This window comes from Gekko japonicus, unplaced genomic scaffold (genome assembly GCF_001447785.1).
Source record: "Gekko japonicus isolate JY-2015 unplaced genomic scaffold, Gekko_japonicus_V1.1 scaffold617, whole genome shotgun sequence".
Taxonomy (NCBI): domain Eukaryota; kingdom Metazoa; phylum Chordata; class Lepidosauria; order Squamata; family Gekkonidae; genus Gekko; species Gekko japonicus.
This window is the reverse complement of record NW_015171522.1, coordinates 142,594-155,005: the sequence shown is the minus strand read 5'-3', so window position 1 is coordinate 155,005 and position 12,412 is coordinate 142,594. Positions and strand designations below refer to the sequence as shown.

The following is a 12,412-nucleotide window of genomic DNA, read 5'->3' as shown; positions in this document are numbered from 1 at the left end:
GGGCTGCCAAGTCTCGTTGAATCGCGGCGGGGGATCGTCATTCTTTACAGGAGCTCTGCCGCGGGGGACGGCAACAGGCGTTGCACCGCCGTCGCCAGGATGTGATGCTACGCGTCACTCTGGCGACGGGGCTGTTTGGAGTCCAGTTGCCAGAGCAACGCGTAGCGTCACATCCTGGCGACGGCGGTGCAACGCCTGTTGCCGTCCCCCGTGGCAGAGCTCCTGTAAAGAATGACGATCCCCCGCCGCGATTCAACGAGACTTGGCAGCCCTAAGCCCAGATCATGACAAGCCCAGTAGCACCTTTAAGAATAACAACCTTTATTGTAACATAAGCTTTCAAGAAACACAGCTCTCTTCGTCAGATGAATGAGCTGTGTTTCTCGAAAGCTTACGCCTTCCCCTGATGTTCTCGGATTCAGAGGTTTAGTGCTTCTGAATGTGGAGATTCCCCTCAGCCACCATGGCTAGTAGCCATTGATATACTTCTCCTCCATGAATTATCTAAACGTTGTTTACTGGTCTGGTGTTGCTGTAGGGTTGCCAAGTCTGGGTTGGGAAATACCTGGAGACTTTGGGGGTGGAGCCAGGAGAGGGTGTGGTTTGGGGAGGGGAGGGTCCTCAGCATGGTACAATGCCATAGAGTCCACCCTTCAAAGCTGCCATTTTCTCCAGGGGAGCTGATCTCTGTCGGCTGGGGATCAGTGGTAAAAGCGGGAGATCCCCAGGCCCCACCTGGAGGCTGGCAACCCTATGTTGCTGTGACACTGTTCCCTTCCCCCCCCCTTTAAAACTGCAAAGTCTTTTACATGGCATGAGCCTAAACAATCAGGAATCCTAAACAATCAGGCATCCTAAACAATCAGGAATCACAGTCAAGAATGTGGTGTTGTTTATTTAAATACATTATCCTGCTTCTGTCTTTCATAGAGGGACTCACAGCAGCTTACCAAAATAAAACAAGAAGTGGGAAACCATCTTAAAGCCGCGGTACCACAATAAAAGAGGAGTAGGAATAAAAGGTGGAGTGGGGTTAAGGACTCAGCCAGCAGTGAGTCTTCTCTCCCAACAAACAGCTGTGATGATGTCACAGACCACCCCCATCTAATAAACCCCGGTGATCTGGTGATACCCTTGAGGACAGAATATTGCCCAAACACTTCTCGTAGCCCCCTTGTTGTGAGTGGGTGCATCTGCTTTCATAAAGTCATGTAGTGTTATGCAAAAGTGCCTGGATATTTGTTACAAAACTAGAAACCTCCTTGTCACACGAACGTATGAAGTTGCCTTATGCTGAATCAGGCCTTCTTGGTCCATCAAGGTCAGTATTGTCTACTCAGACTGGCAGCGCCTCTCCAGGCTCTCAGGCAGAGGTCTTTCCCATCACCTTCTTCTAGATCCTTAAGCAGGACGTGCCAGGGATTGAACCTGGGACCTTCTGCATACAAAACAGATGCTCTACCATGGAGCCGTGGCCCTTCCCATGGCCATTTTTGTGCTTTTCGGAATGCCTCACCCCAATGGAGAGAGCTTTTGGAGAGTTCGTGAAAGTTGGCTACGTAGATTGGCATAGCAGACTCCTTTCTTTCATTTGGTGTAGTGGTTAAGTGTGCGGACTCTAATCTGGGAGAACCGGATTTGATTCCCCACTCCTCCACTTGCAGCTGCTGGATGGCCTCCGGCAAGCCATAGTTCTGACAAGAGCTGTCCTTGAAAGGGCAGTTCTTGAAAGAGCTCTCTCTCTGCCCCACCTGCCTCACAGGGTGTCTGTTGTGGGGAGGGGATGGGGAAAGGAGTCTGTAAGCCGCTCTGAGACTCCGAGTGAAGGGCGAGGTATAAATCCAGTCTCCTCCTCCTCCTTCTTCTGTTCTGTCTCTCTCTCTTTCTCTCTCTCTCTCGAAACCCCTCTCTTTCATGTTGCTTTTATTCTAAAGCAGTTCACGAAACGTTGCCCCTCTTCCCCAGTTTTTGCCAGCCGTCTCTGAGTCTCTTATGCTCTTGCAGAACTGGAAGCCGAGGAAGACCCTTCCCCCTGTGCCTTTTCCGGGCACGGCCGGGAATGCACGGTGAACAACAGTGAGTGCCGTGGCAAGTGGGAAGGACCCAACGGGGGCATCACCAACTTCGACAACTTCTTCTTCGCCATGCTGACTGTCTTCCAGTGCATCACCATGGAAGGCTGGACCGATGTGCTCTATTGGGTGAGCCGGCATCCCCTCCCCGTTGGTGGGGCTGAGAGAGTGACGTCACCCATATCTTCCCAGAGCAAACCCCATACTGGCACTCCCCGACATCTTCCTTCTCTCTTCCCCAGATGCAGGACGCAATGGGTCACGAGCTGCCGTGGATTTACTTCGTCAGCCTCGTCATCTTTGGCTCCTTCTTTGTGCTCAACCTGGTTTTGGGTGTGCTGAGCGGGTAAGTCCGATTCCGGCCCTGCATGGGTTATGTCATCAAGTTGCCAACCTCCAGGAGTGGGAAATCCAAAAGAAACATCCGTGACAAAAATAACGAAGAGTCAGTAAAGATACGTTGCAAAATCATTTGGTGTAGTAATTCTGTAGAAAACTCTCTTCTATTATCGCTCACACGCTAACAAATGCTGCGCAATGTCAACAATCCGTTTCACAATATTTGCTTGATCTGAGCGCGTAGCAACCCCAATTCTTATCCATTACTGCTTATCAGCTCTGGAAGGAAACATTCCATGTTGACTCTCTAATAACAGAACCCAAGGTCTTAACGATGTCTGGAGATCCAGAATTACAGCTGATCTCCAGACTATAGGAATCACTTCCCCTGGAGAAAAAGACTGTTTTGGAAGGTGGACTCCATTGCATTGTACCATGCTGAGGTCCTGCCCCAAACTCCGCCCTCCCCAGGCTCCACCCCCAGAATCTCCAGGTATTTCCCAACCCAGAGCGGGCAACCCTAGTGGGAAATCCTCCATTAAGGAAATACAAAAAAGGCCACCCTGAAATCCAGGCCTAGTGAGGCCATAGGACCAGAAAACCCAACAAAATGGGGGAAATTATGATGAACGTCTGCTTTGGAGAGCGAAGTCTATGACATTATCTCCTGCAAGGGTTGCCAACTCTGGCCTGGGAAATTCCTGGAAATTTAGGAGCACTGCCTGTAGAGGGGAGAATTAGGGTGCCCAGGTCATACCCTGGCGCCAGCAGGGGGGTTTGGAGGGCGTTTCTGGAGGGGGCGGGGACGTTGCATGATGTCCTCGATGCAATGATGTCACCTGGAAGTGACATCATTGTGTCAGCGATGTCACGTGGCGGCACTCTGGTTTGAGGGCAAAACTCTATGGTTTGAGGGCAAAATTCTATGGTTCGAGGGCAAATTTACTATCGAGTTTTGCCCTCAAACCAGAGCGTCCTCCTGTGGTGTCACTGACGTGATGATTCCACTTCTGGGTGACATGGTTGTGTTGGGGAGTCACGTGGGGACGTGGCTGTTTGGGGGCAGGGTTTTCCCCACCAGCCAGTTGGCTGAAGGCAGGCAGAAGCTCTGAAAACCATGGGAACCCCTGCCCAGACCTGGCAAGTGGCAATCCTAGGGGGAATCTAGGGAGGGATTTTACCCAGAATCGATGATATACTGTAGAGTTTGCCCTCTTAAGCTGCCCGTTTTCTCCAGGGGAACTGGCCTCCATAGTCCGGAGATCAGTGGCAATTCCAGAAGATCTCCAGGCCCTGCCTGGAGTTTGGCAACCCTGTACCCTGATGAGGTCCTTACCCTGCCCAGGTTCGACACCCGCACCCCAAATCAGCAGGGATTTCCCATTCCGGTGTCAGCAACTCTGGTGTAAATAAATGTCTATTTCGAAGGTTCTGTGTGATTAGGACTGTCAGCTCTGGGTTGGGAAATGCCTGGCGATTGTGGGGGAAGAGCCTGACGAGGGTGGGCTTTGGTGAGGGGAGGGAGCTCAGCGGGGTATAACGCCATAGAGTCCCCCCCCCAAAGCAGCCATTCCCCCCCCCCCGGGGAACTGATCTCTGTTGCTTGGAGAACAGTTGCCATCAATGCTCCCTCTAAGCTGTGGAGTCTTGTGAGCAAAACTTCTATTTTGTGAGCTACTGGCATGAAAGTTCTGAGCGAGCAATTTGGCTGCTGCATGAATTAGTTTGCTCTGGAGCTATCCCTCCCTGAGCGAAGGCAAAAATGTGTGAGCCGGAGGCTAAAAAACCGTGAGCTTGCTCACACTAACTCAGCTTAGAGGGAACACTGACTGGCATGAAAGTTGTGAGCGAGCGATCTGGCTGCTGCATACATTAGTTTGCTCTGGAGCCTTCCTCCCTGAGCGAAGGCAAAAATGTGTGAGCCGGAGGCTAAAAAACTGTGAGCTGGCTCACACTAACTCAGCTTAGAAGGAACACTGAGTCTGGCATTCAAGTTGTGAGCGAGCGATTTGGCTCCTGCATAGATCGGTTTGCTCTGGAGCCCTCCTTCCTGAGCGAAGACAAAAATGTGTGAGCCGGAGGCTAAAAAACCGTGAGCTAGCTCACACTAATTCAGCTTAGAGGGAACACTGGTTGCCATCCCAGGCGATCTCCAGCTACCACCTGGAAGCTGCAACCCTATGCCTGATCCTGACCTGGGGACCAGCAGTGTTCCCTCTAAACTGAGTGAGTGTGAGCTAGCTCGCGGTTTTTTAGCCTCCGGCTCACCCATTTTTGTCTCCGCTTAGGGAGGATGGCTCCAGATCAAACCGATTTATGCAGCGGCCAGATCGCTCGCTCACAACTTTAATGCCAGTGGCTCACCAAGAAGAATTTTTGCTCACAAGACTCCACCGCTTAGAGGGAGCACTGGTGGCCGGTATTTCCTAACCCGGTGAGCCATCCCAACATGTTGACATTCCCTTTCTACTCTGCCTGGGCCTTGAGCTCCCCGGCTGTGCCTGACACAGGCAACCGACCGCATCAGAGGCTGTATTACCAGCAGGTGGGCTTCACATCTGAGGAGATTTTCCAGCCGCCCCGAGCAGCCCTGTGCATGGCTAATCTGACCATTCCGTTCCCCGCAGAGAATTCTCCAAGGAGCGAGAGAAGGCCAAAGCCCGGGGCGACTTCCAAAAGCTACGGGAGAAGCAGCAGATGGAGGAAGACCTGAAGGGCTACCTGGATTGGATCATGCAGGCCGAAGACATCGAGCCCGACGAGGAAGGCGACGAGACGGACGACAAGCACACCCGTAAGGGCTCCTGCGGCCGCCCTTTCGTGCCCCCCCCCCAGCCCCGCTTGGCCACACAACAGTGCTCTGCCGTGCCGGGGGGGGGGGACACGGTAGAGCCGAGGGCCTGGATGCTACCATCTGGGCCTTGTGGCAGCTCCGGGTGAGGGGATTAGAGAGGAATCAGTCCAAGCTGCAGCAGTACGAGATTAGCAGGAACCGCGAGGAAATTGCCAGCTCGCGAAGGGTTCCCGCTTGGGGTGGGAAAGAGAGAGGCGGAAGTGTTGAGGGGGTCACGTCTGGGCTGAGGCGAGCAGAGGAACCCCAGCTGTTGGGAGTGTGTGGGTCGTGCCAAGTGGGGGTCAGGCAACAGAGAGAAGGTGGGCAACAGAGAGAAGAAGAAGAGAAGATATTGGATTTATACCCCGCCCTTCACTCCCCAAAGGAGTCTCAGAGTGGCTTACAAACTCCTTTCCCTTCCCCTCCCCACAACAGACACCCTGTGAGGTAAAATAATAATTAGAAGAGATTGGATTGATACCCCGCCCTTCACTCCCCAAAGGTGTCTCAGAGCGGTTTACAAACTCCTTTCCCTTCCCCTCCCCACAACAGACATCCTGTGAGGTAAAAGAAGAAGAGATTGGATTTATACTCCGCCCTTCACTCCCCAAAGGAGTCTCAGAGTGGCTCACAAACTCCTTTCCCTTCCCCTCCCCACCACAGACACCCTGTGAGGGAGGTGGACCTGAGAGAGCTCTGACAGGAACTACTCTTTTTCAAGAACAGCTCTTATCAGAACTACGGCTTGCCCAAGGCCATCCAGCCAGGTGCAAATGGAGGAGTGGGGGAATCAAACCCGGATTCTCCCAGATTAGAGTCCGCGCACTTCACCACTACACCAAACTGGCTCTCTTGTGGCAGAATGAATGCCAGAGGCCTGGTCCTCGCCGTTTCTGTTCTTTCTCTCCCTCTCCCTCCCCCCCTTCCCACCTTCTGGCGACGGGGAAGAGGCACGGAGGTTGCGTTCTTCCCTCTGGCCACTCCCAGAAGCAGCCAATTAGTGGCGTCTTTTTCACTTGTGTCTGCCTGCCCTTCCCCACGGCTATCGTCTGTGGCAGGAGAAGATGGCACAGAGTTCCGAGGGGACCCCCTCTGGCACTGAGATAATTAGATCTGGGTCTTGTCAGACACTTGGGGGTCACCGAGCCAGTGGCAATGCTAGCGAAGGCAGACACATGTTTATAAGGGCAGCGGGCCTTCCCTGCTGAAGCCACGGGTCTGTTTTCGAGAGCCAGTCTGGTGCAGCGGCTAAGAGTGGCGGAGTCTAATCTGGAGGAGGAGGAGAAGAAGAGTTGGTTTTCATACCCTGCTTTTCTCTACCCGAAGGAATCTCAAAGCGGCTTACAATTGCCTTCCCTTCCTCCCCCCACAACAGGCACCTTGTGAGCAATGTTCCCTCTAAGCTGAGTTATTTTGAGCTAGCTCAGAGTTTTTTTAGCCTCCAGCTCACACATTTTTGTCTTAGCTCAGGAAGGAGGGCTCCTAAGCAAACTGATTTATGCAGTAGCCAAATCATTTGCTCACAACTTTAATGCCAGTAGCTCACAAAGTTGAATTTTTGCTCACAAGACTCCACAGCTTAGAGGGAACATTGCTTGTGAGCAATGCTCCTTCTAAGCTATGGAGTCTTGTGAGCTACTAGTATTGATCAGGTGATTTGGCTGCTGCATAAATTAGTCTGCTCGGGAGCCCTCCTTCCTGAGCTAAGACAAAAACGTGTGAGCCGGAGGCTAAAAAACTGTGAGCTAGCTCACACTAACTTAGCTTAGAGGGAACACTGCTTGTGAGGCAGGTGGGGCTGAGAGAGCTCTCAGAGAACCATGACTGGCCCAAGGTCACCCAGCAGGCCTCACGTGTCTCAGAGTGGCTTACAATCACCTTCCTTTCCTCTCCCCACAACAGGCACCTTGTGAGGCAGGTGGGGCTGAGAGAGTCCTGAGAGAACCGTGACTGGCCCAAGGTCACCTAGCGGGCCTCATGTGTCTCAAAGTGGCTTACAATCGCCTTCCCTTCCTCTCCCCACAACAGGCACCTGGTGAGTCAGGTGGGGCTGAGAGAGCTCTGAGAGAACCGTGACTGGCCCAAGGTCACCCAGCGGGGGGGGGGGGAATCAAACCACTCTAAACCACTACACCATGCCCTCAGCAGGTTTGATGCCCCACTCCTCCACATGCAGCCAGCTGGGTGGCCCTGGGTCAGTCACAGTTCTCTCAGAGCTCTCAGCCTCACCTTGCCTCACGAGGTGCCTGTTGTGGGGAGTGGAAGGGAAAGGCAATTGTAAGCCACTTTGAGACTCCTTCAGGTAGAGAAAAGCAGGGTATAAAAACCTCTTCTTCTTCCCTCCCTGCACCACTTATTTGTTTGTTTCATTTATCGCTGAGTGGAACGTGCCCGGGCCGGGCGCACCCACGGTGCATTGCCCGTCCGCCAGCCAGCCAGAGGGGCTCTCTCTCCACTGCGCCTTGCCCGCCCGGCATGTGGCTGCAGCGGCTGCCTCCGTCCACAGAAAAGCGAAGATGTCCTTTTCTATTCCCTCGCTCAGCTCCTCTGATTTGCTCGTTTTAGGCTGAGGGTATGTGACTGGCTCAATGTCACCTGGCAGGCTTCTGTGGCGATGTGGGGATTCGAACCTGGGTCTCCCAGGCTCCTCTGATTTGCTCTTTCTTTGCCCGGCGCCATTGGCTCCTGGGCTCAACCCTTCCACCACCTGAACTGGGAGGGAGAGACGGACGGAGGCACACGCAAGGCTGGCGTGCTGCTGTCAAGTTCCAGAGCAAATCCCAAAAAATGTTGTCGAAGGCTTTCACGGCCGGAGTTTTTCCGGGCTTTGTGGCTGTGGTCTTGGCATTGCGGTACCTGACGTTTCGCCAGCAGCTGTGACTGGCCTCCTCAGAGGTATAACGCAGAAAGATGGAGGACTCTCTGTGTCAAGGTGAGAAGAAAAATGGTTGGCAGGTCATTTAGGAAGGTGGGGTAGGACTGAATCGTTCTCTTGTAGGAGTTTTCCAGGCTGTGACATGCTAATGGAGGAGCTTTCCTGAGGAGGTTCTTTTGCATATTGATGGGCTGTTGAAATTCTAATCTTATTGCTGTTGTAAGATGTAGAGCATTTTGTGTTTTTCAGGACAGGAAACCATGCCCTATTTATTTGTAAACTCTCTTCCTTCCTGTTGAAATTGTGTTTATGTTTATGAATTTCAATGGCTTCCCTGGGTAATCTGACATGGTAATTGGGTGTGTTGTCCAGCCTTTTATACCTCTGAGGAGACCAGTCACAGCTGCTGGCGAAACGTCAGGTCCTACAATGCCAAGACCAAAGCCACACAGCCCAGAAAATCTACAACTAATAAATCCCAGGAATTTCAGTTCTTAAGAAGAGAAGAGAAGAAGAGAAGAGACTGGATTTATACCCCGCCCTTCACTTGGAGTCTCAGAGCGGCTTACAAACTCCTTTCCCTTCCCCTCCCCACAACAGACACCCTGTGAGGTGGGTGGGGCTGAGAGAACTCTGACACAAACTGCTCTTTTTCAAGGACAGCTGTGCCAGAGCTTGTGACTGACCCAAGGTCACATCAGCAGGTGCAAGTGGAGGAGTGCGGAATCAAACCCAGTTCTCCCAGATTAGAGTCCGCACACTTAACCACTACACCAAACCCAGGGTCTCCAACACGGTGCCTGTAGGCACCATGGCACCTGCTCGCCGACACCTTTCCTGGTGCCCGTCAAGTGTTTTTAGAAAGTGGGCAGGATCAGGTAGGCTTTTGCCTAGCAAGGCTTCTGATCGCCTGTGCGGGTTTTTAAAAACATCCCTTTGAAGGCGGCTGCCACCACAGCACGAGGATCTTCACCGTGTGATTGAAGGTAAGCCGTGGCGGCCATTTTGCGGCAGGCTCCGCCTGCTGCAGCAGCCATTTTGTGGCTCCACCCACCCTGCTGTATCATAAAGGTCCCCACAGTCTCAAAACAGTTGGGATCCCGTCTCCATCTCAGAAACAAAGACAGATTTGGGGGACCCAACACGGAGGCGAACAGACCAACCGTGACATTTTTCCGCAGCGTCCAGTTTCCCCCGCGCCTGCACGCGTATCCCTCCGCTGCTTTCCCTCGTTTCCGCAGATGTTTCCGCAGTCCCAGGCGCAAAAACGCAGCTTGTTCCCTGTTGCTCCGCAGCATCGGACTTCCCTGTTTCCGGGAATCCCCGTGCTGCGCCGCGAGAGGGGGCAAACTGCGTTTTTGCTCCTGGGAGGGAGAAATCCTCTGCGGGAACGAGAGGAAGCCACGGATGAATAGAACAGCAGGCCGGGGGTGGGGTGGGGAAACGTGACCCTTCGGAAAACAGCAGGGACTTCGATTCCTCAGGATTTAACCCTTCCCCTTCTCTCTGGCATCTTTGGTCATGTGACTCATACCAGTTTTATTTTTCCCCCCCCTCTCCATCCATTTTCACTGGCCCCTGTTCTTCCCCTTCTCCCCGCCTCCCCTCCGTCTATCCTTTCATCCTCGGTACCTCCCCTGCGGAAGGCATGTCTGTGGCAGACCTGACGGGGAAGAAGAGAGGCAAGAAATGGTTCAAACACAACCACCACTCCACCGACACTCACAGTAATGTCCTCATTTTCCTCTTTTCTCGTCTCCACGTTTCAGTCCCTTCGCGGTCTAAGCAGCGGGAGAGATTCCATGTTTCCATTCCATACCTCACCTGTGCCCCACCCAGAGTCCACTGAACTCAGAAATTTAGCCTATTGTTCCTTATTCGTTATGAATGGCCATTATAACCTGAACACAGGAAGCTGCCTTACACTGAATCAGACCCTTGGTCCATTAGGGTCAGTATTGTCTACTCAGACAGGCAGCTCAGGCAGAGCTCGTTCCCATCACCTGCTGCCTGGTCCTTTTAACTGGAGATGCTGGGGATTGAACCCAAAACTTCTGCATGCCAAGCAGAGGCTCTGCTACTGAGCCAGGGTCTCAGGTCAAGATCTTTCTTATCACCTCCTGCCTGGTCCTTTCAACTGGGGGTGCCGGGGACTGAACCTGGGACCTTCTGCATGCCAAGCAGAGGCTCTGCCACTCAGCCAGGGTCTCAGGTCAAGGTCTTTCTCATCACCTCCTGCCTGGTCCTTTTTAGATAGAGATGCCGGGGATTGAACCTGGGACCTTCTGCATACCAAGCAGGGGCCCTTCCACTGAGCCACAGCCCCCTGGACTGGAGATTTGGTTGGCAGTGCAGATTTTTTAGAAACCTTGCTTTGGCAGCGACTGTCATCACAGCGCAAGGATCTTCACGGTGTGGCTGAAAGTCAGCTGCCCCAGCCATTTTGTGGCTGCCTCCATCTTTTGTGGCAGCCATTTTGTGGCCACGAGCGGCAGGGATCTCACTCCTTGCAAGAGTAGTCAATTCCTGGTCTTGTCCCCGACTGCTTTGCATGCATACCATCTAGGTTCAATTGTCAGCCATTTCAGTTAGAGGATCTCTCATAAAAGGGCCGGGGGAAAGCCTCTGCTTGGAGAGCTGCTGTCCGTCAGAGTACTGACTGGGTGATGTGGACCAATGGCCTGACCCCAGTATAAGGCCGCTTTATGCCTTTCCACTCTGGCACCTGATCACCTGTCCATTCTTTGAAGTCCCCCCCCCCCGGAAGGCACACATGATGCTGCCGCACCTGCTCTACCTCCCGAACGTGCAGGTGTGTCTGACAGTCCGGGTGCAAAGGTGCAAGGGAGCTGAGCCGGGTGCACCCAGGGGATGATACGATGTTTGTCTTCAGTCTGAAGACAAGTGGGACTTTCCCCCAGAGTGTTTGAAAAGGGATCTTTGAGCATGGCGCGTACTAGTACAGATCCTCCCCCCCACCACCGCTTTTGCAAGTCTTTGTCGTTCTTTGAAAACCCACAAAGTCCTTTTGACCATACGCAACAGTAAGGATCATAAGGATCATGCAGAATAAACGGGAGGGAGAAGGGTTAATGCATCAGAAAGTGATTCAAGAAATAATGAAGGGTATAAATCAAATTAAAACAGATAGAGATAAAGAATTGGTGAGGAAATTTATATGGAAGTGGTATAGAACTCCGGCTCAGATATGATTAAAGGAATGAATCCAAAGTGTTGGCACTGTGGCCAAGAAGTAGGCCTGTATGCCCGTATGTGGTGGGAATGCAAAGTGGTTAAGGAATTTTGGCAAAAGATTGTAAGGGTTATCTTTGATTTATTTTAAGTTAATATAGAGATTAATAGGGACCTGCCTATTTCGGGAATATTGGGAAATAAAAAAGTGGAAAGAAATAAACGGGAGTTATATAAAATTATGGTTTTAGCCGGGATGGCTGTAATAGCATTGGGATTGGAAAAATGGAATAATTATGTCTTTGAACGTGTACAATCAGATATATTCGCACAGATAATTACTGAAGAGACATGGGAAGAGAAATGTCAAAGGATCACAAATAAATGGGTGGGATCTAAGGAATGGGGGGAAAGGGGGGAAGCCAATCCAAATATCCAAATACGAATGAAGAATTTGTGCACATGGTTAAAAATATGAAGATACTATAAGGAGGGAGGGGGGAGGAGGGAGGGGGGTAGAATGATTGTACAAATGATATAATGTAAGATTATGTATATAAGCTTTAATAATAATTTAATTTTTTTTTTTAAAAAAAAAACCATATGCAACAGTAGGACAGACACAACGAGTGTTTCTGCATTCTCATTTCCCTCGCATGGGTGTTCCTGCTGCTTCCAGGGGCTTTCTTTGGTCTGCGTGTGTTTGGCTCCCTCTAGTGGTTGATTCGATATTATAGCGCTTTGTATCCGGCATAAAAACCTGCAGTTTAAATCTGCGGTCACATAAAGCGATGTCATATCTCATCAACCACTAGAGGGAGCAAAAGACCCACAGAGCAGAACCCCTCCCGCCAGAGCAATAAGAACTCACAAGCAAGGAAAATGAGGATGCAGAAAAGCATTTCGGTTCCCTTAAATATATATGCTTGCCTCCCACCTTAGCAGTTTTTTTCCTCCCATGGGAGAGATCACAATTTTGTGTCTCACGAAGGAAAAGTGTCACTTGTAACAGGTTTGATTATCGAGTTTAAACCAGGGGTTCCCAACGTGGTGCCCACTGATACCCCATCTGGTGCCCGCCAAGTGTTTTCAGATAGCGGG

At 51.7% G+C, this 12,412-nt stretch overlaps 1 protein-coding gene across 1 annotated transcript in view; it reads left to right on the top strand.

Annotated features, from left to right (window-relative positions):
- Window positions 1-12,412, top strand: part of LOC107117359 (voltage-dependent L-type calcium channel subunit alpha-1F-like) — a 140,721-nt gene that overhangs the window by 20,024 nt on the left and 108,285 nt on the right. Inside the window, 4 exon segments of the mRNA XM_015419459.1 lie at window positions 2,005-2,201; window positions 2,315-2,418; window positions 5,039-5,205; window positions 9,766-9,846. Of these exon segments, the coding sequence (XP_015274945.1) occupies window positions 2,005-2,201; window positions 2,315-2,418; window positions 5,039-5,205; window positions 9,766-9,846 (549 nt within the window).